At 41.4% G+C, this 27383-nt stretch overlaps 1 protein-coding gene across 2 annotated transcripts in view; it reads left to right on the forward strand.

The window, feature by feature from the left end:
- Nucleotides 1-21124: 21124 nt before the first annotated feature.
- Nucleotides 21125-27383, forward strand: part of Eml6 (EMAP like 6) — a 272287-nt gene continuing 266028 nt past the window's right edge. For both annotated transcript variants that reach the window (XM_057771307.1, XM_057771309.1), the window contains exons 1-2: nucleotides 21125-21251; nucleotides 22090-22798. In XM_057771307.1, coding sequence (XP_057627290.1) covers nucleotides 22602-22798 — 197 coding nt within the window. In that variant the 5' untranslated portion in view covers nucleotides 21125-21251; nucleotides 22090-22601. The remainder of the gene's footprint in view (nucleotides 21252-22089; nucleotides 22799-27383) is intronic.

Raw genomic sequence — 27383 nt, forward strand, 5'->3', positions numbered from 1 at the left:
GTGCTCCTGGTCAGAAAATAATTACAGATATGCATGCAATAAAGACAGATTCAGATTTTAAAAAAAAGACCTCTAAATGGGTCACAGTGTTGGATAAATGTGCATAGGCTTGAGAGAGAGAAGAAAAAGAATATAGACAGTTATAATATAAAAAAGTACAGACAGTCATAGATTAAAGAAGTAAAAATACTAAAATAAATATTAAACTTATAGAAAAAGTAGTAGAGAAAGAAAAATAAGCCATACAAAGATGGAAAATACACAGAGAGTCTTGATTATGTATATTATTGTGGTCTTTTTTAAAAATTTTTGACTGTGAATGAGCTAAGTATAGAGAGACATTTCATTGTAGGGGCTACTAAGCTAAACCCTATCCCCATGCCCCCACACCCACACAACACAATGCTCAGATTCATAGGTACATGCACAGGCAAGCCTGAACTTAATTTGGAAGAAATTCTAAAGTGAAACTGGTATTTTTTATGATCAAGCATATTAAGAGAGTTGAAGATGGAGGAAATAATTGTTTAGTAGAAGATATTCTGAAGTACTTATTGAACCAGCTCATGAATCTTATTTGAATCCTAATTTATACAGAGAAAAAAACTATGTAATAGCCATGATTTTAAATTTTAGATGCTATAATTTAGCATTGTGGATAAGAACATCTATATATCACTCAGTATTTAAGTGGGTTCTGGATACACTCGTGGTAAGTGTGGTATCCTCTTAGTCATCTCTACATCAAAATGCTAATATTGATCAGTTCCTTGAGATGGTGATTTCCAGATGGCATCATAGCTTGTGAAAGTCATAACAGCATTATGGGAGTGTCTGTTTTATCTAATTATTTGGGTATACTTATGACATTTGCCCTCATCAATTACAGCACTGGACTGATTTTCTATCTTTTTTCTATATTGATTAGTATTATTAGGTAAATAACTTTTCTTAATTGACAGATTTAACCTCTGATTCTTCAAAAACACATTTAAAAATCTTCCTTTCTGCTAAGTGGCAGGTATAATAATTCCCTCTAAAGATGGCAAATGATTTGGAAATGTTTTTCTTTGAAGTTACATAATTTAACTAAATAAAACATGCCTCCATGAAGAGTAACCCATACTTTTTTACCTGGCATATACTTTACCCTTCAGTTCACAGAACTGGTTACCCTATTCCTGTTTTCTTAAATTTCCTTACCGTTTCCACTTGTTTGCTTCCTGATTTTCAGAAAAATCAATGATACGTTTGCTGGGTTAACTTTTTTCTGAAACCATCATCGCTTTATCTTAATCTACTTGACTTTCTCCCTCTATTCTTTTTTTGTATTTATTTTTAAAACAATCTTTTCTCATTTTTCATACCAATCCCAGTTTCTTCTCTCACCCCTCCCCCAACTCTCCTTATCTCCTCCCCACCCCCACCCATCCACTCCTCAGAGAGGGTAAAACTTCCCATGGGGTGTCAACAAAGCCTGAGACATTACTTTGAGGCTGGACCATGGCCTTCCTCTCTATATCTAGGCTGAGCAAGGTATCCCTCCAAAGAAAATGGGCTCCAAAAAGTCAGTTCAAGCATTGGGAATAAATCCTCATCTCACAGCCAGTGGTCCCACAGACTGCCCTAGCCAGACAATTGTCATCCACATTCAGAGGGCTTAGCTTGGTTCTATGTAGGTTCCCCTGCTGTCAGTCTGGAGTCAGTGAGCTCCCACTAGCTTGGATCAACTGTTCTTGTAGATATCCCCATTATGATCCTAATCCCTTTGCTTAAATGCCAGTCTTTTTTAAAACATCCTACATTGCTTTCAAAGCTCAAAGTTTCTCCAGAATATCCAAAAGTTCTCTAAGATATCCAGTCTCTCAAAAATTCCAAAATCTTTGTCAAAATCCAAGGACTCTAAAATGTCTGTTAACTGTGAACTACTATAAAGAAGTTAAATCCTTTCTTACTACAAGAAGGAAGAGCCAAGCACAGTCACAAACAAATCAAAGCAAAACCAAAGTCCAACAGTGTGACGCTCAGTCCTCTGACTTCCGGGATCCAGAGGTAGTCATGTACTGCATATACAGCCTGTCTTCTGGGCTCCTGCTCCTGGGCTCAGGCTGGCCTCACACTACAGTTGACCTACCAGATGAGTGATTCCTCATGGGGAGCCCCACTAGGCAAAGTCTGGAATTACTTGTGATGAAAACAGTTTGTTTTCTGTCTGAATTTTTCTCATGTACCACTTTATCTCTTCCCTTAGAACTGCATTTCTTCCCTAATAACAGTTTTGGGTGCATTCCCACTTTTTGTGTGTTTATCTCATGTGAATATTCCATCTATTGGGCACACATATAGCTGTGGATGGTCAGGAAGATGCTTCCTGCTTAAGCTATATAATTCTGATAAATAGAAAGAATATTAGGATATTTCTGATAACTCAAGATGACATAGGAGAATTCTCAGTCACAAAGACAGCCTTTTACATAGACAGCTAATTTTAGACTCTAGAACAAATTCAAAGCAGGCTGGTTGCCCCTGGAGATGAATATGTTTGTCCCTAAAGACAAATACATGGGGTCATTTTTCCCAGGTGTTTTGCTGATCTAAGGTCAGGATAGAAGTTAGTAGACGTAACTTTCCTGCAGCAGTTGAATTTTTTCATATAGTTCCATCTTTTAACATTACAGACTCAAGGTTCAGTCAACCGTTTGCTTTCTGTCTGAGAACCCTCATCAATTTAGGCTATGTACATGGTCAAAGGTTACTCGCTGGCTGGTCAATGAGTCATCTCCAGCCCAAGAAAAACCATGTGACTTCTCTTGTGTTATCAGATTGGGTCAGGCCCTGAAAATGTAACTTATAACTGCCCAGAGTTTGGCTGTAAGAAGAATGGCATGGTGGTGTAGAGAGAGACAGTGGTGTAGACCTATGTAAAAGCTATGCAGAGAGTGAGAGTACACGTGCGCGTGCGTGTGTGTGTGTGTGTGTGTGTGTGTGTGTGTGTGCTGAGTGAGGGATATAGCTGAGTGGGCAGAAAGAGAAAGCACAAGAGATGAAGAAGAGAAGTGTGAGAGAGTGAATGAGTGAAAGAGTGAGTAAATGATGTACAAGTGTGTGTGCATGAGATAGAGAGAGACAGAGAGAGAGACAGAGAGAGAGCTGTCTGAAAAAGCTCTGCTACGTAGAGGAGCTGTGTAAAGTGCTGTCTGGGGGGAGAGCTATGTCAGTGAGTTGCACAGCTGGGGCTGTGTGGAGATTTGTAATTGTGTGGGGGCAAGGAAGATGAAGCTGTATAGAAAAGAGATATTAGAAGAGAAATGTATGGAGAAGAAAGATGTGTAGTCATGTAAAAATAGATGTTAATGTGTGTAGAGATGTATGGCCATGTAAGAGAGAGATGTATGTATGTAAAGAGAGATATACTAGTATGTATAGAATATGGCTGTGTGGGAATATGTGGCCGTGTGGAGACAGAGATTCTCAGAGAGGACTTTTTAGATGAAGTAAAAGAGAAAGTTATCATCAGAAAGCATGTGCTTCCTTATTTTTCCCCTCAGAAAAAGTCTACCCGTCAGATAGATAAGAATTTTTTCTAAGCACTAACCAAGTTCATGGATTATTTGCTAACCATGAGTGATAATGAGCAAGACCCCAGAGACAGTCACAACTGAGGCTGTGCACTCACCAACGGCCTGTTGTTGCAAGATACTTGATCACATTGCGACACTCCTAGATTGTGTTAATAAAGTTAACTTTGAATCAAAGATGAAGCAAGAGACTAGCTTAGTGGTATTAGCCATAGAGAAACCATGAATATGGACAGGAAGGAGAAGAAAGGGACTTGGAAATCATATGCTTTCTTTGACCTGGGGCTTGCAGAGTGAAGAGGTACTGGTTGGGTCTCAGATAAGAAAGGGAAGGTCAGCTGGTCACTCCTCCTCTGCTTCTTTGATCTATAAGGTTTTCACCCCCAATAACTCCTGAGCTTTTATTGGTATATTAAACATCAGCAAAACACATTATGGCTTCCAACGTGGGGCATGAGATCACATAGCAGCTTCTGAAGCCCCCAGTTCTGTCATCCAGGTAGCCCCATGACCTCACCTGATGCACCCTTGCCTTCTGCAACACGGGCTTTCCCAGTCCCAGTCCCCTAGGTCCACTCCCCAGGCTAATGCTGTGCCCATCAGTCGGTCTCAACACCCGCTCACCCTGCCTTGGGCTTCTGCTGCTGCTGCCACCACCACACACCCGGGCCCTGATACTGCAGCCACTAATCCTGTGGATAAACTGAAAAGTCAACAGATCTGGTGAGACACCTGCAAATTCTTGAGCGAATTAGGTTATATTAAAATTAAAATCTTTCTCACTTAAGAATGGGGAATACTTCAATGAAGGGCATTAGGATTCTGTATATGAACCTATGGGTAGCTTAAAAATGGGAAAAAAATAAATGAAAGGATAACCAACTTAGCTGGGACTCACATAATGTTCATTATAATTACTATAAACTTGATAATTCATATTTTATCCTCAAAAAGTGGTTTGATAACTGTGTCAAATATGAAAACTGAATTGATAAGATGCAAACTTTAGAAAGACTTGTTATTGATAACATACAAGCCTTAGAAACACCTACTCATGAAAATAGGAAAAATACTTAGACATAGACTGTGGAATTTAGACAAGAACCTACTATACAATTGCATGATGAAGTTGAAGAGAGGTGGCCCAAGAGTATTAGAAAAACAACCTTAGTTTATCCAGTGACTATAAAAGAATGATCAGCAGATGATAGGCAACCCCGAGGTTATGCAGAAGCGAAATGGAATCCTGTAGAAATGTTAGGCTTGAAGAGATTTAAGGAAGCAGTCGTTTCATATGGTAAGCATCCATCCTATGTGAAGCAAATGTTAAAATCCTGGGCAACTCAGAACATACTTATCCCCCAAGACCGGAAAGATTTAGCTACAGCAATATTGGAAGCTGGTTCTCAGTTACAGTGGAGAGCATGGTGTAGAGGAAGTGTAGAACAATGAACTAGGACTAAAGTGAATGACTAGTTTCTGGGTGAAGAACCACATGCCGATTTGTGAAGACTGTGAATCTGATGACCATGCTAATGGCTTTATGCTAATGGCCTTATGCCACTTAGCAGCTTTGAATGCTTATGTGTGGGACCCCACAGAAGTGGATCTGTTCCACCTTGACTAAAAGTCAAAGAGTTCAGACCTATTCTTGCTCCCTTCTTAAAGGTTATATAACAGGAGATCTGACCTATGGTGTGGCTACTAACAGGATGTTTTGACATAAACTGTGATTACTTGAAGTTTTGGGTATTAAGAACGTAATTACTTTGTTCTTTGCATTATGGTGAAGAAGTCTTTTGCCGTTCCGCTCCTTTTTGCATTGAGTTATATAAAGACTATTGGACATAAACACGAGGCTGATCACAGTATTCACTAGATGCCTTCCCGACTCTGTCTGTTGTCTCTTGTTTAGTTCTTTCTTAACCCTCCCTCTCTTCCCCTCCCCCTGCCAAACATGGATGAATATGCTGGGCCAGCCTCAACACTTGGGACAATTTTGAAGAATCAGGAAAGAGGTCTGAATCTTGTACTAAAATTAAACAAGGCCCCAAAGAAACATTTACTGATTTTTGTTACAAAGATTGACTTCAGCTAGAAATAGAATAAATAATATCAGATCTAGAAGTCAGACCAATATTAATTGAATCTTTGGCTTTTGAAAATGCTAATTCAGAATGCAAATAGATGAATAGATTAGAAATACAGCTGATGTTGGATCTCACACTTCAGATGCTACTTTGGGAGAGGTGATTTTAAAATTTTTAAGAAAAATCAAAATGTCATAATCTTTAATTGTGGTTGACAAAGTCATCTGAAAAGGGGTTACAGGCAAGGTGTTCCTAAAAATAATGTTTTTTTTTTCTTCTAGAGATAATCCAAACAGAAGGCCCCAGCCTTCTGGAGTCTGCAGAAAATGGGACAAATGCTCCCACTGGACTAATGAATTTCGATCAGTGCAGGACAGGCAAGGTAACCATTTGCCACTGAGAAATGCCTAAGGGGGCCTCCCACAAGCCCCAATATCAAATGTGGTTCAATTATTACCTTTCAGCGATGGAGAAATTCATTCAATGAGCAATTAAAAGACTTAATGCCTTTGTTAAAAAGCCTTATTTCTCTGAATGTGATCAAGGACAGAACACCTTGAGTAGATAAAACAAAAAATTCAGGAGAACACATAAAACAAGTATTTTGGCAAGCTTCTATAAATTATCAACGACCAAAGCTAAATACAAATAAATCACATTGTAATTAAAGGTTTGGCTGACACGGTCACAGATGCAACAATAATTTCACCAAAATCTTGGCATCCAAATTGGTCTCTTTAGGGGGAAAATTAAAGCCATATGTGGCTAACATAGCAATGCATTTATGGGGCATGACTTGTTACAACAATGGAAAATGAATATTATTAGCATTTCTCCAACCAAACATAAACAAAGAATGCTTCTGAGAGAAATATTAAAATGTATTATCAAGAACAGTCACCGACTGTTCAAATTGTACATAAGAAGGGCAGAACACCTGTTGATCTTTCAAAGGTACCAGCAGCCCTACCCTTAAAATGGTTAACTGAAAAACCTGTCTGGGTGAAACCATGTCTTTTGACATCAGAAAAATTATAGATACTAGAACAGATGGCATAGAAACAGTTAAATTCTCAATATGTTGAAGAATTGACCAGTCCTTGGAATTCTCCTGTATTTGTAATAAAAAAGAAATGTGTAAAATGGAGAATGGTAACAGATCTGAGAGCTGTAAATAAGGTGATTCAGCCAATGAACTCTTTATATTCCCTTGTCTTTGCTATTACCTAAAGGATGGTCTATTATAGTGGTTTATTTAAAAGACTGCTTCATACCTTTAAAAGAACATAGAGAAAAATTGACCTTCATGATGTCCACTTATAGCAATTCTCAACCTGTTAGAAGATATCAATGGAGGGTCTTACCACAAGGAATGTTAAACAGACTCACTTTGTGTCAATATTTTGTACAACAGCTGTTAGAAATAATTCATAAACAATTTCCTTGAATTTGCCATTATATGGATGATATCTTACTGGACGATTCAGATGCAGATACCTTAGGAAAAAAGGTTTGATGAAGTAAAGAGAAGTTTGCTTATTGGGGATTACAAACTGCTCCTGAAAAAAATAAAGAGGAGATTGTATTAATTATTAGGATATAAGACAGGTTAACAGAAAATTCAAGCACAGAAAGTATAAATTGGGGAAGATCAATTATGAACTCTTAATAATTTTCAAAAAAAATTGGGAGATATCAACTGGATATGGCCCACAATTGGATTAAATATTCACAAACTAAGTAATTTATTTCATACATTACAAGGTGATAAGGACTTAAACAGTCTAAGAATATTATTAATTAAGGTTGAGAGGGGCTTGGTTTTGGCAGAATAGAAATTACAGGACACACATGCGGATCGTTTGGATCCAGAGCTTGGTTGTGTCCTAGTCACGCCACCTTCTATTCATTCTCCTACAGGAATTCTTATGCAGAGAGAAGATCATATGTAAGAATACATATTTTTACTACACAAACAGAGTAAAAACTTAAAGACCTAAGTAGAAAAGGTTTCTGAAATAATTCTGAAAGAAAAATTGATACTATGTCAATTAGCTGGAATAGACCCCAAAATTGTGGTACCATTTACTAATGCTGAAATGGCCAAATTTACCAAATTCCATAAAGTGGAACATATCCATCTGCCAGATTTCATTCCTCTGAGTATACTTAGGGCTACTCCCTGAAGGCAACAGTGTTTGATTATAGAATGAGCAAGTAGGACACCTTTTTATAATATCCTTAGCTTGTTGCCATGTAATAGAAAACCCTTTATTTAAATCTTGCTATTGACATGATGTTTTTAAATGAAACTCAGAGGCCTGCAACACATTTCCAATCAATAATTGATCAATTTCTGTGTTACCTTGTGCTAGAGGACCTGGCAGGCTCATACGGGATGAGATGTGTGTTATGTATATAGGACAAAGCCTATTCCTGATTATGTCTTGCACCTGAATGAATAATAAAGTCAATTCCATATCATCTGTTATAAATTCAGTGGTTTCAATATGTAAGACAACTCTTTCTGCATATTGCGAATCAGTAACTATATTGGAAGGTTCTTTAAAATCCCTTAGTACCAAAAGAATAACATATAATTCTGCCTTCTGGAGAGAATTATGAGGGCTTTGTTCCACCTTACTTAATTCTTCTGATTTGTAACCTGCCTTCCCTGTTTTATTTGCATAAAATGTACAGACTCCAGTTATTGGTGCATCATGTACAATTTCAGGAAGAATCCAAGAAGTTCTCTTTATAAGGTTAAGTCTGTTGCTTTTAGGATAATTGCTATTAATTTCTCCCCCAAAATTAACACAAGCCCTTTACCAGGGTTCATTATCTTCCTATAATTTTTTTTATTTCATCAGCAGTAAAAGGTACTATAATTTCTGCTAGGTCTACACCTGCTAATTAACAAAATCTCAATTTACCTTTTATAATTAATTCAGAGACTTTTTCCACATAAGTTGTCAATTTTTTTACTTGGTTTATGTGGTAAAAAGATCCATTCGAAGATAATATCATCTCTCTGCATTAAAATTCCTGTAGGAGAAATTCTGGAAGGCAATATGACTAGAATACAATTAAGATTTGGATTCACCCTATCCACATGTGCCTCCTGTAATTTCTCCTCAACAATCAGTTCCTTTTCTGCTTCAGCTGTTAATTCTCTGGGACTATTCAAGTCTTTATCACCATCTAAGGTTTTGTGTAAATGAATTATTAGATCAGGTGTTATCCCAACAGCTGGTCATAGATTGGAAATGTCTCCCAATACTCTTTGAAAGTCATCAAGAGTCCGCAACCGGTCTCTCCTAATTTGTGCCTTTTGTGTTCTAATTTTCTGTAAGCCTATTCTGTAACCTAGGTAATGAACAGAATCTCTTCTTTGAATCTTTTCAGGAACAATTTGTAATCTCCATGTAGGCAAGACTTTCTTTACTTCTTCAACTGCTTTGTGTTCTTGTACAGCCTGAATGGCTGGTGTCTGTTGTCTGTAATATATTCTAATATTTTCCTCAGAGACATAAGTTTTTTGGGGCTGCAAGAATGTTAATCTGGGTATTCCATTACTGCAATAGGTCACCATCCCACAAATTCACTGCAATATTGGCTATATACCTTAGTCTTTTTTTTTTTTTTTTTTTTTTTTTTTTTTTTTTTTTGGTTTTTCGAGACAGGGTTTCTCTGTAGTTTTGAAGCCTGTCCTGGAACTAGCTCTTGTAGACCAGGCGGGTCTCGAACTCACAGAGATCCGCCTGCCTCTGCCTCCCAAGTGCTGGGATTAAAGGCGTGAGCCACCACCGCCCGGCTCACCTTAGTCTTCTTATTTGCCCTTCTAGCCCTGTGAATTCAACCTATCCCATGCTTTGTTTTACCTGAGATAGGGTTCCAATTCCCAGGAACTGAACTTCTACCTCTTGAAGAGGACAATTCAGATGCTGAGATTCTGGAGTAATGATACTTCCATCCACACCCGTGTCTAATAAGCCTTTAATAAAAATGCTATTTATACAAACTCTTAGCTTTGGTCTTTGATCATTTATAGAAGTCTGCCAAAATATACATTTCCTCTGTCCTACAGGAGTTTTTGACCCATCTTCCACATTTAACCCATCATTCAGACCAGTATGGCTTTTTACAGCAGGCATTGGATTTTTAATTTTCCTGGTGAGCATGTTCTTCACAGTAACTGGGAATGACTGGACCACAATCATCATGGGGGACTGCAAGACACCACCCATAGCATTTCCTGATGGTATCGGGTTGCGTTATTTATCTTTCATTGACCTACATTCATTGGTCCAATGTCGACCTTTGCTACACCTCCTACATACACCTGAAGGCTGAGTCCTCCTATTTCTGCTATTCCCAGAGGAGGTATTATTCCTAGGAATCCATTGTCTACAATCCCTTCCCAGATGTCCCATCCTACCACAATTAAAACATTTGGTATTCCGATGTCTTCTCTTACCATTGGAAATTGCTTCTACCCACACTTCAGTACCATAGTCAAGTGTCTAGACATTCATTGTATGCAAGACCCATTCAACCATGGGTGCTGATCTGATCTTTAAAGGCCCAAGGATTCATTTTCACTCAATGTTGGCATTTTCATAAGCCAAAGATTCAATTATTATATGTCTAGCTTCTGGGTCAGATACCCCTATTTATACAGCCTTAGTTAGTCTTTGAAAAAAGTCACTAAAAGATTCTCTCTGACCCTGTTTAACCCTAAGATATGATTCAACTCTCTTTCCTAGTTCCCAAATCCTTTAAAGCTGCTGTGGTACATAGGGATAATGTGTGGTAATCACAAAGAGCTTGATCCTGAGGATCAGATTAAAGTCCTTCACCTAGAATTTGATCTAGGGAAATCTCAGTTCCTTTCGCTTTTTCTTGTTGCTCTAGAATTCTTGCTTCCTCTTTTAAAAAGCACCTCCAAAGCAATTGTGGTCCACTTTCTACGACTGCTGAGATTAACTGAGCCCAATCTTGAGTCATGGCTTTGCTACTGAAAGCCCACATTTTGACCATTTCCCTAACAAAGGACGAATGTAGTCTGTAAGCAACAATTGCTTGTTTAATTTCTTTTAGATCAGTCATACGTATGGGCTCCCATGTATATTCCTTGACAACCTTAGGGCACTTGGATCCACATACTTTTTCTGATGCTATTACAAGAAAGGCAGGCAGAACTCTGGGGAAGCTATCCTGGAGATTTTTATGTACTGACGAGGTTAAATGTTGCCTTTTTTTATCTTTTGTTCCTAGTCATTAAATTCTATAATCTCCTCAATCTTTCAAAAATCTGTTTGCCACTGCCTTTTGTAATGTCTGGATCTCCTGTTCAGTGTTCTGCTCTAATGCTCTCACTGAGAATTCCACAGTATGAAGTCTGTCCAGTAGAGATAACGTCTCATCCTTGGACATAATCTTTATAGCATGCATATTGCCTTCCTGGAGAGACATTCTATCGATCAATTTGTCATACCCCTTTGACAGAGTCTGATTAATACACTCAACAGTGCGAATTCTCTCAAATAATGTTTCAGCACCCACTGTCATTGATTAGGTTTTATGTGCCAAATTAGCTGTTTCCTTCTCTAGAGTGCTGAATCTTCCTTTTAATAAATTACTATCAGTCTGTACCATTTCCAAAAGTATCTCAGTTGACTGAGTTTTGTTAGTTTAATTGGTCGTATTCTTCTTCAGATTTCCAACCTTTTTTTCTGAGAAGTATGGTTTCAGTCTGAAAAGACTGTACCACTTCTAAAAATGCCTTATTCTTAGCCCTAGTGTCAAACCATAGTTTTACGAAAAAAATATTGAGTAGAAGACTAATCCCCAGAAACAAAAATAGTGATGTAGAAGGGACATCATTTAAGTCTTGTGAAAACTCGCACATGGTGTAAGTAAAGAGGCTATTGAAACCTTGGACGGTTAGATTGTCTGACATATTGTCCTTTTAAATTACCAACTTATGATCAATAATTAGGATATTAAGTCTTACCTGTGGTTTAATTAGCTGGATTAGGTACAATAACTGTAACCTGCCAGTAGGTGTCACGGGCCACCTTCAAAACTAATTCTGAATTAATTCTGATTTCAGTCTGAAATCTGATTTTAGAGCAAAATGCTGAAAGATAAATTACAGACTGTGTGCTCTGTGGATGTCTCTAGAGTAATGGAATAGGCAAATGCAAAAAAATTGTTAGAAAGAAGCTGAACAGCTGGCTTAGACCAGGGAAGCCTGCGTCTCATCCAAATGTCTGCAGTGCATCCTGGCGGGAGGCAAGCAGTAAGGTACATGGGGACTTGAAGCCAATCTGAGGTGTGTAAACAGAAAATATAAAGAACTGCAGCTGATCCATAGCAATAAAGGTTGCTGTGCGAGATTCTATATTGAACTGCTGGCTCCATGCACAGGCCAGGGCCTGCTGAGGGAGGGTTCTCGCCAACCTGGGTGCACTCCGAGCTGGCAGCAGGCAGCAGAGCCGGGGATTCTAAAACCAAACGCTGGGCTCCAATTGATGTCGTAAAACAATCCCACACCAGTTGAAAATTAGGATAATAAAAGGGGGGGGGGGGCTGGAAAGATGGCTCAGTGGTTAAGAGCACTGACTACTCTTCCAGAGGACCTGGGTTCAATTCCCAGCACCCACATGGCAGCTCACAACTGTCTGAAGATCCAGTTCCAGGGGATCTGACACCCTCACCCCAATGCACATAAAATAATAAAAAAAAGTTAAATAAACCATAAAAATAATTTTTTTAAAAAAAAGGATAATAAAAGGGTTATTTATTTAAGGGGAAAAATTACAGATCACCATTCTAAACAATAGTCCTCTGAGCGCAAACAGGAACAGAGACCAGCAGCCGAAACAGGAGCCAGAAACAAGACAACAGGCATACGGTTCCTGCTGCTTTTTAAACTATGAGACCACGCCCAAGTGGGCTGGTATCTTAAACACTATTGGCTGAAGGAGCAGAATGTGCTCCCACAGCATCATATGAGCAAGGGGGTCAAGATCATGATGGGGAAAACCACAAAGACTGCTAACCGAAGCTAGGGGGCACTCACGGAGTATGGATGGACAGCTGGAGAACCTGCATGAGACTGAACTAGACCCTCTGAATGTGGGTGACAGTTATGTGGCTTGATCTGTTGAGGGAGTACCCAGTAGTTTCACCAGGACCTATCCCAGATGCATGAACTGGCTTTTTGGAACCCATTCCCTATAGTGGGATACCTTTGCTCAGCCTTGATATGGGGGGAGGGGCTGGGTCCTGCCTCAAATCGGTACCCCAGATGTTATTGACTCCCTAAGGAAGGCCTTACCCCCTCTGAGGAGTGGCTGGGGGTGCGTGACTGGGGGATGTGGAAGGCAGTAGAAGTGTGTGTGGGGGGACTAGGGTTTGTATGTAAAATGAGAAGAAAATTTTAAAATAAAAAAATATGAGAAAAAGATAGCAAAGGTCAGCTAGTTGCTCCTCCTCTGCTTTTTTTTTTTTTTTTTTTTTCGAGACAGGGTTTCTCTGTAGCTTTTGGTTCCTGTCCTGGAACTAGCTCTTGTAGACCAGGCTGGCCTCGAACTCCCAGAGATCTGCCTGCCTCTGTCTCCCGAGTGCTGGGATTAAAGGTGTGTGCCACCACCACCTGGCCTTCCTCTGCTTTTTTGATCTAAAAGATTTTCACCCCAATATCTGAATCTCAAGTGCTTTCTTTTTGTTGTTGTTGTTGTTGCTGTTAATAGAACAATTTAGCAAAACACAACAGCCTCTCCTGCCTTCTCACAGTGCCAAGCCTCAGCTGTTCTACATGACCATTTCATGTCTTCAAAACCAAAACCTGGGGAAATTTTACCCATTACTAAGCTTGATTTCTGGCACAAGGAGTAGCCTAGGACCCCTCTGGACCACAGCTTCTGTGTGCTGAAGCTGAGGAAACATTTCTCAGTAGGTTTTGCCTCATGCTGATCTCTTGTTAACCATAGCAAATCAAATGTTCCTTAGTGGTTTTTAGTTTGAAATGTCACACTGACGAGAATAAGTCTAGGATGGCGTCTCAGACTTCCTCCTGGAACTTCACAAGCTGGCCCTCCATCATCGGCACTGCTTCCAGCTTATCTTCTAAGTTACCACAACAGCCCTTTAAGCTCTGAACATTCAATGACTTTTCCAGCACAAACTCCCAAAGTCCTTCCATGATCCTTCTACAAATGCGTGGTCAGGTCTGTCACAGCAAACTCCCATGACCTGGTAACACTTTCTGTCTCAGTCAGGGTTTCTATTGTGATTATAAAACCCCATGACCAACTGGTCCTGTTGGCACATGACTTTATTCTCAGTATTTGGGGAGGCAGGGGAATGTGGATCTCTAAGACCAGTCTGGTCTACAATAGTTACAATAGTGGCTGTCACCACTCCCAGCTGTTATATGGAATATGTCCATTCTTTTCTGGGCTGTTGCCACTGTCTCTAAGTATTTCAAACTCTACCTCAGACTTCTAGATACTGCAAGTTTTGATTATTTATTTTTGAGACAGTGTCTCTCTGTGTAGAAGTCTCTATGCAGATCAGGCTGGCCCTGAACTCACAGAGATCCACCCCCCTCTGCCTTCAAAGTGCTGGGATTAAAGGCGTGTGCTACAATACCCAGCCAATTACAGTTAGTTTTATTGCTATTGTTCTCTTCAAAACTGAATTGAAGATTCTCCATTATTTTAAGTAATACAAACCTCTGTGTTCAGCTCCATTTTCAATCTATTTATTAAACAGATCTAGCTATACTTTTGTACCCCCTTCTTATTCCATAGAAACGGGTAGCATGCTCTTTCAATATATCTTTATTATCTCGATTGTATCTATATTTTATATTTCTTCCATGAAGCTTCCCCCCCCCCCCCGCCGCCACTTTAAGAGTTTAATTGGGGTGAGAAAGACATGTGTGCAAGCCTGGGGAGACTGGGGCAGGAAGAGAGCCTGGAGAGGTCTTGTCCAGATTTTAAAGGCTGTCTAGTGCATGTGTACATGTAGATCACATCCGGCTTGAGGACCCTGGGTGGCTATGTAACTTGCCTGAACTTTTGATGGCACGCATGTGGCCGTGGAATCCAGAATTGGCAGCACTTGGGGTGGCTAGACATTTTTCCAGAGCGCTGGGTGATGGAAGTGATTACAATTAGGTCTACTTCAAAAACCTATCCTGCACAAAATTGGAAAATTTAAAAGAAATGGACAAATTTCTCTTTCTTTTTTCAATTGATTTTTATTGAGCTCTACATTTTTCTTTGCTCCCCTCCCTGCCTCTCCCCTCCCTTCTTCAGCCCTCTCCCAAGATCCCCATGCTCCCAAGTTACTCAGGAGATCTTGTCTTTTTCTACTTCATGAAGCTTTTCTTTATGATGTTTGGAAGATGTTTTCCTCTTCTTATATATAATTTATTTCTGTCAGGGGGTCTCTGAGTTCCTGCCTCAGCACAGCCTCAAGGTTCGGAACACGATGCTTACAGCAAGCAAAGAAACTGGCTTAAAATGATCTGAGGGTGGACAAAGTAACTCAACCACATTCTCTTCATGTCTCTTTATTCTTCCTAAAAACTTCCTGTTCCCCACGAGCCTTTCCGTTTATACACATATAGATACAATTAGCAATTCCATAGACCATAACAAGGATACCAACTGAGCTAGCAACCTCTGCCAGAGAGAGCCCAAGCAAGTGACCTTTGCAGGAGCAGGTACAAAAGAGCGACCTCTGAGGGAGTAGGTCCAAGCCAGAGACTTCTGCAGAACCAGGCCCAATCCAGGGACCTCCACGGGAATGGGTCTGAGCCAGCGACCTCCGTGGGAGCAGGCGCTAATAATGACCTCTAGGATTACAGAGCAACCCCCAGGAGTGGCGAGCAAACCCCAGGAGTGGCGAGCAAACTCCAGGAATGCCAAGTGACCTCCAGGGTGACTAGAATAGTGGTTTCAACTGCACCATGAGGAGCAACTGTCTGAGCCTTGGATCCACTGGCACTTGGAAGACTGATCTCTAGAGACACAGCCGCAACTGCACCAATCAAAGGAAAAGATGGGTAGACAAGGTAAACACACACACAACACCACAAAGAAATACGACACCAACAAAAGCTAGTAGCTCTACAACAACAAGACTTGAACACCCCAATATAGATGAAGCAGAAGAAAATGATCAAAAAATAATTTTAGAAGAATATTTGAGGCCCTTAAAGAGGAAATGAAAAGTTCCCTCAAAGAAACGGAGGAAAAGACAAACAAAAAAATTGGAAGAAATCAGCAAATCCCTTAAAGAAAACCAAGAAAAAGCAATCAAACAGATTAAAACAAAAAACGATTTGAGATTTGAAAATTGAAATGGATACAATTAAGAAAACACAAACTGAGGGAAATCTGGAAATAGAAAATATAAGAAAACAATCAGGAACCAAAAATGCAAGCATAAACAGCAGAATATAAGAGACGGAAGAAAGAATCTCAAGCACTGAAGATACAATGGAGGAAATAGACTCATCGGTAAAAGAAAACATTAAATGTAATAAAAGCTTAACAGAAAATATCCATGAAATGTGGGACATCATTAAAAGACCAAACATAAGAATAACAGGGATAGAAGAAGGAGAAAAAAGTCCAACTCAAAAGCACAGAAAATATATTTAACAAAATCACAGAAGAAATCTTTCCCAACCTAAAAAAAGATATGTATATTAAGATACAAGAAGCTTGCAGAACATCAAATAGATTAGATAAAAAAAAAAATCCCCTCACCACATAATAATCAAAATACTAAACTTACAGAATACTAAGAGCTGCAAAGGAAAAAGGCCAAGTAACATATAAAGGCAGACCTATCAGAATTACCCTTGACTTCTCAATGGACACAATGAAAGCCAAAAGGTCCTGGTCAAGCATTATGCAGACATTAAGAGACCATGAATGCCAGCCCACACTACTATACCCAGCAAAACTTTCAATCATCATAGACAGACAAAACAAGATATTCCATGATAGAACCAGATTTAATCAATACCTAGCAACAACCCCAACCCTACACAAAGTACTAGAGTGAAAATTCCAACCAAAGGAAGTTAGATTCATCCAAAAAAATCACAAACAGATGATCTCACAGCATCAAATCACAAAGAAGGGAAAAACACATGGAATAACATCACCAACAATGAGAACTAAAATAACAGGAACTAGCAATTACTGGTCATTAATATCCCTTAATATAAATGGACTCAACTCACCTCTAAAAAGACACGGGCTAACAGATTGGATATGAAAATAGAATCCTTCTTCTGCTACATAAAATAAGCAGACCTCAATCTCAAAGACAGAGATTGCCTCAGACTAAAGGGTTGGGAAAAAGTTTTCCAAACAAATGAACCTAAGAAATAAGCTGGTGTAACTATCCTAATATCTAACAACATAGACTTCAAACTAAAACCAATCAAAAGAGACAAAGAAAGGCATTTTGTATTAGTCACAGGAAAAATTCATCAAGAGGAAATCTCAATACTGAACATCTATGCCCCAAATACAAGGGCATCTTCCTATGTAAAAAAATACTATGAAAGCTTAAATCACACATTAATCCCCATACACTAATAGTGGGAGACTTCAACACTACACTTTCATCACTGGACAGGTCTGCCAGACAGCAACTTAACAGGGAAATAAGGGAACTAACAGATGTTATGACTCAAATGGACTTAACAGACATCTATAGAACATTCCATCCAAAACAAAAAAGAATATACCTTCTCAGCACCTCATGGAACCTTCTCAAAAATTGACAAATACTCAGTAACAAAACAAACCTCAACAGATACAATAAACAAACCTCAACAGATACAATAAACAAACCTCAACAGATACAAAATAATTGTAATAACCCCATGTTTCTTATTGGATCACCATGGCTTAAAACTAGAATTCAACAGCAACCCTAATTCCAGAAAAACACATGGAAATTAAACAATGCTCACCTGAATCATCAATGGGTCAAGGAAGAAATAAAGGGAGAAATTAAAGTTTTCCTAAAATTCAATGAAACTGACCACACAACGTACCCAAATTTATGGGACACAATGAAAACAGTGTTAAGAGGAAAGTTCATAGCACTAAATGCCTACATAAAGATGCTGGAAAAATCCCACACTAGTGAATTAACAGAACATTTGAAAACTTAAGAACAAAAGGAAGCAAACTCACCCAGGAGAACTAGATGGCAGGAAATAATCAAAGTGAGAGCTGAAATCAACAAAATAGAAACAAAGAAAACAACACAAAGAATCAATGAGACAGAGTTGGTTCTTTGAGAAAATCAACAAGCTAGACAAACCCAAAGGCAGAGAGAGAATATCCAAATTAACAAAATCAGAAATGAAAAGGGGGACATAACAACAGACATGGAAGAAATCCAGAGAATCGTTAGGTCATACTTCAAAAACCTATACTCCACAAAATTAGAAAACTTAAAGGAAATGGACAATTTTCTGGATAAATATCACTTACCAATCCCAGAGAACCTAAACAACAAAGAGAACCCGGAGAGAGACATACATGAATCTAATTTACATCTCCTCAGTAAATTGGGAGCATGGGGATCATGAGAGAGGATAGAAGGGGAGGGGTAGGAAGAAAGGGGAGTGGAAAAAACTATATAGATCAATAAAATCAATAAAAAAAAAAAACAAAAAACCCCAATGATACGAAACATGCACTTCACAGAGCCATGAAAACTGCTAAGTCTGACAAGATGGGCATCTGTTAGCTACTACTGTCCCAGAGGGGGTGTGACTGTTTAAATTCTGGACCAGATACCAGGAAGATTAATTAAGGATGGGGCTTTAAATCAGTACAGAATTCTAAAAAGTGGAAAAAGGGTGTGTGTGTGTGTGTGTGTGTGTGTGTGTGAGTGTGTGTGTTGTACTAACTCCATTTCTTAAGTGTGATTAGTTAAGCTTGAAGTTTGTGAGTTTGTGAGAAAAGGGGAAGGAGAACACTTTCTGAGCACGTCTGCATCCTTTCCCTGCGGCAGGGAACACAGCTTTGTGGTAATGGCGCTTGATTTGTATTGGCATCTTGCTAGCTGAATGAAAGGGAATTTCTTTGGAGACTACCATCTCCAGTCCCTGGCTAAATTGTGGGGTGCCCACTGGCACCCAGGTGAGAAGGAATTCCTTCCTCTGGGGCTGGTTTAGCGATCCAAGCTTTTTTCCTGTATTTCTAGGGGTAAAGGCACAAACATTTAATCTCCTCCGCTAAGATCTTGTATCAGTTGAAAGCAAGGTGAAGGGTGAATACAGAACACTAGTAACTTGTTAGGGTGGAGCAAAGGCCTGTAGATTACACCTTTCTCAGGCTGCTGCTAGAGAATTCAGGACCACCCAGACTTGTTCCTCAGTTAAGTGCAGATATGCTATCTCTTCCTCCCAGTGCCTGACTTTTGAAGTTCTCCTGCGGTCTATTTGCAAGGCTCTTTTCCTTGTCAGGTGTTCTGCTAGTAAGGATAATTGTGGGGACTAGCTTCACGTAGATTTGACTATGAGAAGAAATGTTTCTTTGACTGAGTGAATACTTTCCCACCAAGGCCCCATAGTGTTCGCGAACATCATCCAGTTGCCAGTATAGAAAGAAGTTATGCTCAATGATTTACATACCGCTGGGATATTTCAAGATGATGGAAAGGAGGAAAGCTATGGCTTCACAAAGTTTTTTGTGGCTTTGGAGCCTGTCCTGGAACTAGCTCTTGTGGACCAGGCTGGTCTCGAACTCACAGAGATTCACCTGCCTCTGCCTCCCAAGTGCTGGGATTAAAGGCGTGCGCCACCACCGCCCGGCTTTCACAATTTTTTTTTTTTTTTTTTTTTTTTTTTTCAGAAATGACAGTGACTCTTCAAAGGACAGATGTTTCTGAAGCTCTGCAAATTGGGTTCCTCACTGGATTATACTCCTGTGAGCTAGTCTACTGATCTATGCTTTCACTGCGTAGTCTTGTGGGCTTGTAGCATGCTTCTCTATGAAATTCATCCAATGGCAAGATGCTAACTCACGATCTCAACTTTTGTTGATGCCCCTCCTACGGTTTGACCATATCCTACAAATTTCATGAATTAAGAATTCAATCCTCTGATCCATATGTTAATGGTATTTAGAGGTAAGGCTTCTGAGAGCTAGTCAGCATTAGATAAATTCATGAGGATGGGTTTACCACACAATTAGTAGCTCTATAAAAAGACAGGAGTTAAATCTTGCCTTGTGATGCCCGCTGGCAGGACAGGATGTAGTAAGTTTCATCACAGATGTTGAGTTCCATGTTCTTGGTCTTCCCTGACACTAGGATCATGAACCAAATAAAACAAACAAATAAACAATTTTTTCATAGATGATTATAAGAATAGAAAGCAGCAGACTAAGACAATTTCAAAAACCTTTTAAAGCCATGTCTTAATTTTTAGTAGTGTCCTTGCTGCCTTAAAAAAAAAAAAACCTATCTGTAGATTCTGTTTTCTTAGAAAATTAGAAGAGAATTCACATTCTCTTCACCATTGCAGGTAACTGCTCACCCAAACTTTGACACTTTTAACCTACAGCATTGCGATTCTATTTAAGCTCCACGAAGATTTAAAAAAAAAAAAAAACTTGTCTAGAAACGAATCAAAACTATCATCCTTTCGTAACCTCTTAGTCAAGCGGATTTAAGTCTTTCCCCAAATGTTGGCTATGGCCATAACCTGAAAATCAGAACTAACGGATTAGTTTACCCCAGGTTGTTTTAGAATGGCCACTGGCTTCTGTGTTTGAAGGCCACAATTAGTCTTCCATTGCGTGGACACAAGGTAGATCATAGGAAGGCGCTTATTCCCCTGCACAATACAGAGCGAACACACACCCTGCATTTTTCCTAAATTCCGTAGCACTGCATTTGAATAAATTAGAATCCTTTGGAATAACAGGGAAAATTGAAGTAGGAAACAGCGTGAGTCAAGTTCTGCAATACGGCAGACGTGGGCTGCAGCAATGTCAGAGAGTGGCGCAGGAGAAAGTCCTGAGGAAAGCCCGAGAGTTTCCTCTACTCCATCCATCTTCTCTGCTCTCAGCACAGACGTGCAGGTCGATAGCCTGGATCACTACAGAACACCAATGCCAGTCTCGGTGAGTTCCCAGGTCCTGTGGGAGACACGCATTCTCTGCTGGCACCCGCACCACGGCCCGGTGGTCGCACGGAATCCTGGGACGTGTAGTACACTCCAAGTGCTCTTCGTGCAAGCTGATTACAGAGGACTACGATTCCCAGGATGCATACAGAAGCTGGCAGAGGGAGGGGCGGCTTCAGCCCTCGCGGGCGTCTGCGTTTCCTAGCGCCGCGATTTCGCCTAGTAACCCGTCCCGGCGCTGGCCCCGCCTCCGGAGCCCCGGCTGGAGGAAGAGCTGGTCCCCGGGCGCCCCAGTGACGAAGCCTATCCTGGGGTGCTCGGGGTGGAGAGGGAGGGCAGGCAGAGGATTTTGCTGGCTGGTGCGGGATCCTGGACGCACGGCGGGCAGCAGAGGTTAGAGGCGGAGAGAGCAGGGGTGTTCGGAGAGAGTCTGGTCCGGGTGGGAGTGTAGGAACCCGCCGGGACCGTGGAGCGCTAGCCAGGGCATCCCTCCGGAGGGCATCCCTCGGAACTGCCGCGGCAGGCTGAGCATGGGGTGTCTCTGTCCTCGGGGCCCCACGGGAGACCTCGCCCCCCGCCAAGCTATAGGCAGAATCCCGGAGCCCGCAGGGTCTCGTAGCTAGCTCAGATCTTGGGGACAGGGGCACGATTATTATTAAGGTCATCATCATCATTATTATATTGTTTTTATTATATTATTATTATGTTGCCACTTGTTAATTTTTTTCTTTTTTCTTTTTCTCCCCTGGACCGGGAGCGTTTGTAGGTAGCGCTTTTCTCTAGTTGCCCTGGTGCCCGGTTTCCTCCAATTCAGATTTTTTTTTTTTTTTTAATGACGCTTGCAATTGGAGTAGCTGATTAGGGAAAAAGGCTAAGTTCTTTATGGTTTTCTCTGTGAAGAGAAAGCTCCTGGATGATATGGACTTTAAACACATGCATGGCAGCTAATTGGAGCATCTGAAAAAAAATGACCATTTTCATATTCGCCCTGGCTTTATGGAGGAAACAGCAAGTGTTATTTCAAATTAGATCAGCAACTGCCAGCCAGTAGTAGCGTTTAGGGCGTATTTCCTATAATTAAGGAGGTGAATACGGAAGGAGAAAGGTGGACAATTAAAAAAAAAAAAAAACCGCCCAAACACAACCCACAACTTGGTTTTAGTTTGATGATCATTTTCTTGTACTGGATGACATGCACAAATTCTTTCTCTTCCTCGCTCTCGCATCCTAGATATAGACTGTCAATTTCGGATCCAAGGACGATGATGGCAAAGCTTACTCCCGCTGCCTGTCAGATCAGACCTGTCACAGAATAAATCCCGCCGCCTGCTGAGAAGCCCCCGCGCGCCTCAAACTTGGCGAACTGGGTAATCCGTGTCTGGATATGCAGATCTCTGATTTTAAAGGCGGGGTGACCCCGGGGAGAACCTCTCCCGGGGGCCGAAGCCCGCAGGTGCAGTGAGGCGTGCGCACTGGTGCTGGTGCCCCCGAAACCGCCTGGCCCCGAGGGAAGGAGCCGGGGCTCCCAGGGGGGTCTTGCTGCTGCGCACCGGCGGCGGCGGCTTGTCTCCCGCAGCAGCGGATGATGGTGGCGGCCGGCGTGCTGGGCTGTGCCTGTGCGTCGCCGCGGAAATCGGCGCCCCGCGCTGTACCCTGAGCCCTTGCAGGTTCGCCGCAGCCCGAGCCTTGAAGAGGACAGAGCCGACGCGCGGGGCACCGGGGGTCGCTCGCGGTCGGCTTATAATGGCGGATCGGACAGCTCCCAGTTGCCAGCTCCGGCTGGAGTGGGTGTACGGGTACCGGGGTCACCAGTGCCGCAACAACCTGTACTACACCGCCGGCAAGGAGGTGGTTTACTTTGTAGCTGGGGTAGGGGTGGTGTACAACACCCGAGAGCACAGCCAAAAATTCTTCCTGGGACACAACGACGACATTATCAGGTAAGGGGGTGAACTGGGGCCGTGGGAAAGGGTTGGGTATAGAGGACATAAGGGTGGGAATAGCCGGGGTCATGTCCGTCCGAGAGCCCCATGGAGTAAAGGATTCTCCTAGGAGCCGCTAGAGACGGGCTGCAGATGCTAGGGCTAGAGAAGAAATAGGGAGGAAGGTGTAGATGGGAGAGAGGCGTCGCTGTCCCTTCAGAAGGCTTTGAAAGCTCTACTGAGTTGAGTGTTGTGCTGCTGTTTTGTTCATTCCTGCTACAAGTGGAAGGACTGGATAACTACCAACACCCCTCACGCTTCCCTAACTAGGTAAACAGTAGGACCAATACATGAACTGTGGGTAGCATTTTTGGAGGGCTCTTCAGTAGTTTCCCCAGCAAGCAAATGGATCTTAAAAAAAAAAATGAAAAGAAATTTTGGTATAGGTAGAAATGTTGGGTTCTTCATCCCCGAAGCGTTGAACTGGGGGTATTTCTGTTGTGAGTGGGGAGTGTTTCCTGATTGCAGCAGGGTTTTAGTGCCGAAAGCTTCTTTACACACTAAATGGATGTTTTCCACGTTTTTAGGGTTTTAAAAAGAGTGGCAGCAGCTACTGGACCATAAAACCTTACCATCTACCCTGTAGAATGAGCAGCATTTGGTAGTGGATGGTCTAGGGGGAATTTCATAGCACAAAGTAGTCATTTTTAGGACCCCTCTTGTTAATAAAGGGGGCATATTTGAGTCTTTGTACCAGCCCCTCGTCTGGATTAGACCTGTTTCTCCCCAGCTTTTGTCAGTGTCTCCTATGGCCAAATAAGGTGTGGTCCAGATGCTGCTCATAGGGAATCCCTTTCTGCCTAAGGCAGTTGAGGACGCTTTCCATGGTGTGGACACCTCCAGTCACAGAGGCAGTGATTACTGAAGATAGGTTGTGTTTGTACCTTCCAGATGTGTGTGTTATTGGTGCAGAGCGTAGCATCTACCTTGTCAGGATGTTGTTTCTGTTGGCTCTGAATTGGCCTTTCGCATGGGATAAGTGAAGTAGTGTGATCTCCATGGTCTTACCTTCTCAATGGGAACAACAGCATGAAAGGTTTCTCCCGCAACTGGTGCTGCACTTGCCGTCCAGAATTAATTTTTTTAGTTGAAAATGGTTACAGAAGGCAAGAACTTAATACTAGGAAACCTGGACACACACACACACGCATGTTTGAGATCTTGACTTTGTGTCTTCTCCCCTGACTTTGTGTCCCTCCCTGTCCCTTGTGTTTTTAAGATAGGATCTCACGCTTGAGCCCTTGTTGGCCGGCAGTCCTTCTGCCTCAGTGCTGAGATTATGAGGGTGAGCCGCCACACCCAGCTTTGAGCTCCCCCGTAGAAGAAGACTTGCATACTGGGAGCTCTGAATGCTTCCAGATCTGGTAGGACTGGCATGCAAAACTTTCTTCTTGTCTCATCAAAGCCCCCTTTCCTTCCGTCCCGGATTTGGGACGGTTGTGATTGGGGCGTCCTTACTGAGTTCCATCCTGCAGATTTTGTCTCCCCAGTTGTGTGGCTGATTGTTAAAGGCACAGGTGCAAATGATTAACAGTGACTCATGAAAAGGTTGGCTGTTTAAAAATTTAAACCCATTGTGTGTTTGCTCTGTCTGTCTTCATGCAGTGCTTTCCATTACAGCATCAAGTAAGAAGGGGTGGTCCTCTGGGGGAAGGGAAGAGGAGCAATTAAACAGAAGATTCCCTAGGGTTAAATGATATTAACACGACACTTCACTCAGCTACTTGGGGGGCGGGGCTGGATTCTTAATACACAGTCTTTCTCTTAAAAGGAAAAAATAATTTTAAATGCCTTGTTGAAATTGAAGGTGGGAAAGGGTGGAGTTGCAGTAAAGCATTGTGATGATGAGCAGCTGGCCTGGAGGGTCTGTGAGGACGTCTGGCTGGATGGTTAAAGTGATATTCGGGTCTGAAGAACAGGCAAATGAAGTTATAGCTGCGTTACAGGTAGACTTAACTGATGGGAAGGCAAAAGGGAGAGCTTATTTCCTGCTCCATTTCTTGAGGTGGTTATCTCTCAGCTTGCACACTGGTATAGCAGCAAGTGTGACTTCAGAACGAGGCATTTACATTTTCCATGACAGTGGCCGGTTCTGTGTATGTGCAGGTGAGCAGAAAGTCTACATTGACGTATATCTTTGCATTTGGAATAAAATGAAGTTGAGTGAGTAGAAGACCCAAACCCACAGCTCTTTACGTAATTAGAGACTGTGAACTGGAGTGTGTGTCTTGTCATCTTGCTGTCTCTTATATATGTAAACATCTTTTTTTCCGAGGAAGGCGGTACATAAAGAACAATGTACAATCTTTTATCTTTATCATTTCAATCCATCTCTGCACACCCTGGTATACCACTGTTTTTCCACTTAAAATATTGAAGTTTATCGTTGAATGGGGTTGGCTGTAGTAGCCAAGGTTTTGGTGCAGGAAATATTTTGTCTTTTTAAGTCATTACACAAATATTAAAACTCTTGATTTCATCAAATCAGGTAGTGCAGTCACTGTCACTTGGTCCCTGGCTTTTGAAGGAAATGTCCATGCCTATAAATTTGATACTTAAAAAAATACACCTTTGCCTGGAATATTAGCTGCAAAGCAGCCTAATATATATATATATTGACAACATAGTCCATTTTATAAATGCCTGCTCTCTGAGATCGTGGTGAACCTTAATGATGTCGGATTCGGCCGAGCTCAGTAGTGCTCCGCATGTGTCCTTTTGCTTTGACAGGATGTGCATTTAAGGCCGATTTTTCCAAGTGTTGCTGTGTGAGGCATAATGTGATTTGTTGGCTAAGCAGGTTGGGTTTCATTCTCTTGAGTGATTATCTTTCAATGCAGATGACAGATGAGAGAATGATGCCATCTTTTAGTCTTGATAACTCTGTGACGAGACAAATAAATACCTAAACTGGTGTTTGCTATTGGGTTGACAAGACCCAAATGGTGTTCGAAGGCAAGACGGTTCGGTGCTTCTGGCTGGGATCATTACTGCTTGGCTTTCCTGCTCTGGCAGAGGAGGGAGAATAGAGGGAAGAAAAAGCCACCTGTGCAGCCACCCCCATCACCGTCCTCCTCATGCTCACAGTGATGTGCTTGTCTCCACGGTCTGGATCCCTAGATTCCTTCCAGATAATTTCGTTTCTCCATTTTCCTTATTTATTTATTTATTTATTTATTTATTTATTTGACTTCCTGTTGCAGAGGAGGTTTAGTTGCTCTCTTGAGGGAAAGGATACTGACCTTTTGACATCAGAACAAGCAGGAAGAACCCCACTGCAGTTTACTAGAAGTACTCAACAAGGGCGTGACCTCTCTTGGTGGTATTTGTGAAATGAACCCGTCAACACCCAAGTTGCAGCATTGCTGGGATGATTATAAAGAATGTATGCAAATTATTTGGGGGGGCTCACCCTTAATAGGCACTCAATCAATGTTTATTGTTATGCTCAATTAAACACATACACCCCATAACAGTTCCTTGTTGTACACAGACAAATGTTTAGACTCTTTTCATTCTTTTGTACCCTAACTTTCCTATTTTCTATTAGGACAGAATAAGATGTTTGCTTCTTGCTTGCTATCTCATGCAGGAACCCGGTTCTACCCTGCTTTATACCAGAATGATTTATCTTGCCCTTCTCTTTTTGTGAAGCCTAGATTAGCTACAATTTGGGCATTAGTGTCATCAGTAAAACAGGTTAAATCCCATTATAAAGTGGGATTTATGGGCATTTGTAGTGTTGTTGAGGTTGTATAGATGACGCCCACAGTATATGGCAAAGGTTAAGTGCTCACCCCGGGGACGGTGTTTGTATCCCTACCCTGGGCAGCCCCATCTGCAGTGTAACCTCTCCTGGAGACCTTTCTCCACACTCAGACAGAATACCATGCACCTCAGGTTTGCGGGGATATCTGGTACCATTCTCCCATTCCAAGCATCTCTACCTGGAGAGGAAACAGCTTCTTGATGCTGAGAATGAACCTTAATAGAGGCTCAGTTAAAGACCCTGAGGTCAATGTGTATCCAGGTTTATCTCCTCCATCCTTTCAATCTACCTTTTGGGGAGCCTGGCTTTCTGACCCCCACTTACTGACAAGGTAAGTAAGGCACAGAGGTGTTAAGGATTTCGTACATGGTTAGCAGCAGGCTGACTCTAGAATGGGAATTGGAGTTGAGGCTGGTCTGATTCCAAAGCCCAAAGCTATTGCTCCCCTGTTTTCCAGGTTTTGTTCTTAGTTGCTGGGTTCCTGCCTTTGCGCTGGTTGTTAATGGAGGCCAGCACACTGTTCTCTCTGTAGCTCTGCTCATCATCAGGTGGCCTATCAATCCTGGGCTTATGTTTAAGAGCCCTTGAGACAGATTGTTGGATCTCAGTCTAGACAGAAAGTAATGTTCAAGTTCACTGTAGCAATAGCACCAGCCTCGAAACAATGATTGGAAACGATCATCTGGTGAGGCCGTTTAATTTAAAAGGCTTAGAAGTCTAAACTGTGACAGGTTAAAGCAATCTGAGGCCACAGCTGTAACTGAGGTTGTTGAG

This window comes from Chionomys nivalis, chromosome 6, assembly GCF_950005125.1.
Source record: "Chionomys nivalis chromosome 6, mChiNiv1.1, whole genome shotgun sequence".
NCBI lineage: Eukaryota > Metazoa > Chordata > Mammalia > Rodentia > Cricetidae > Chionomys > Chionomys nivalis.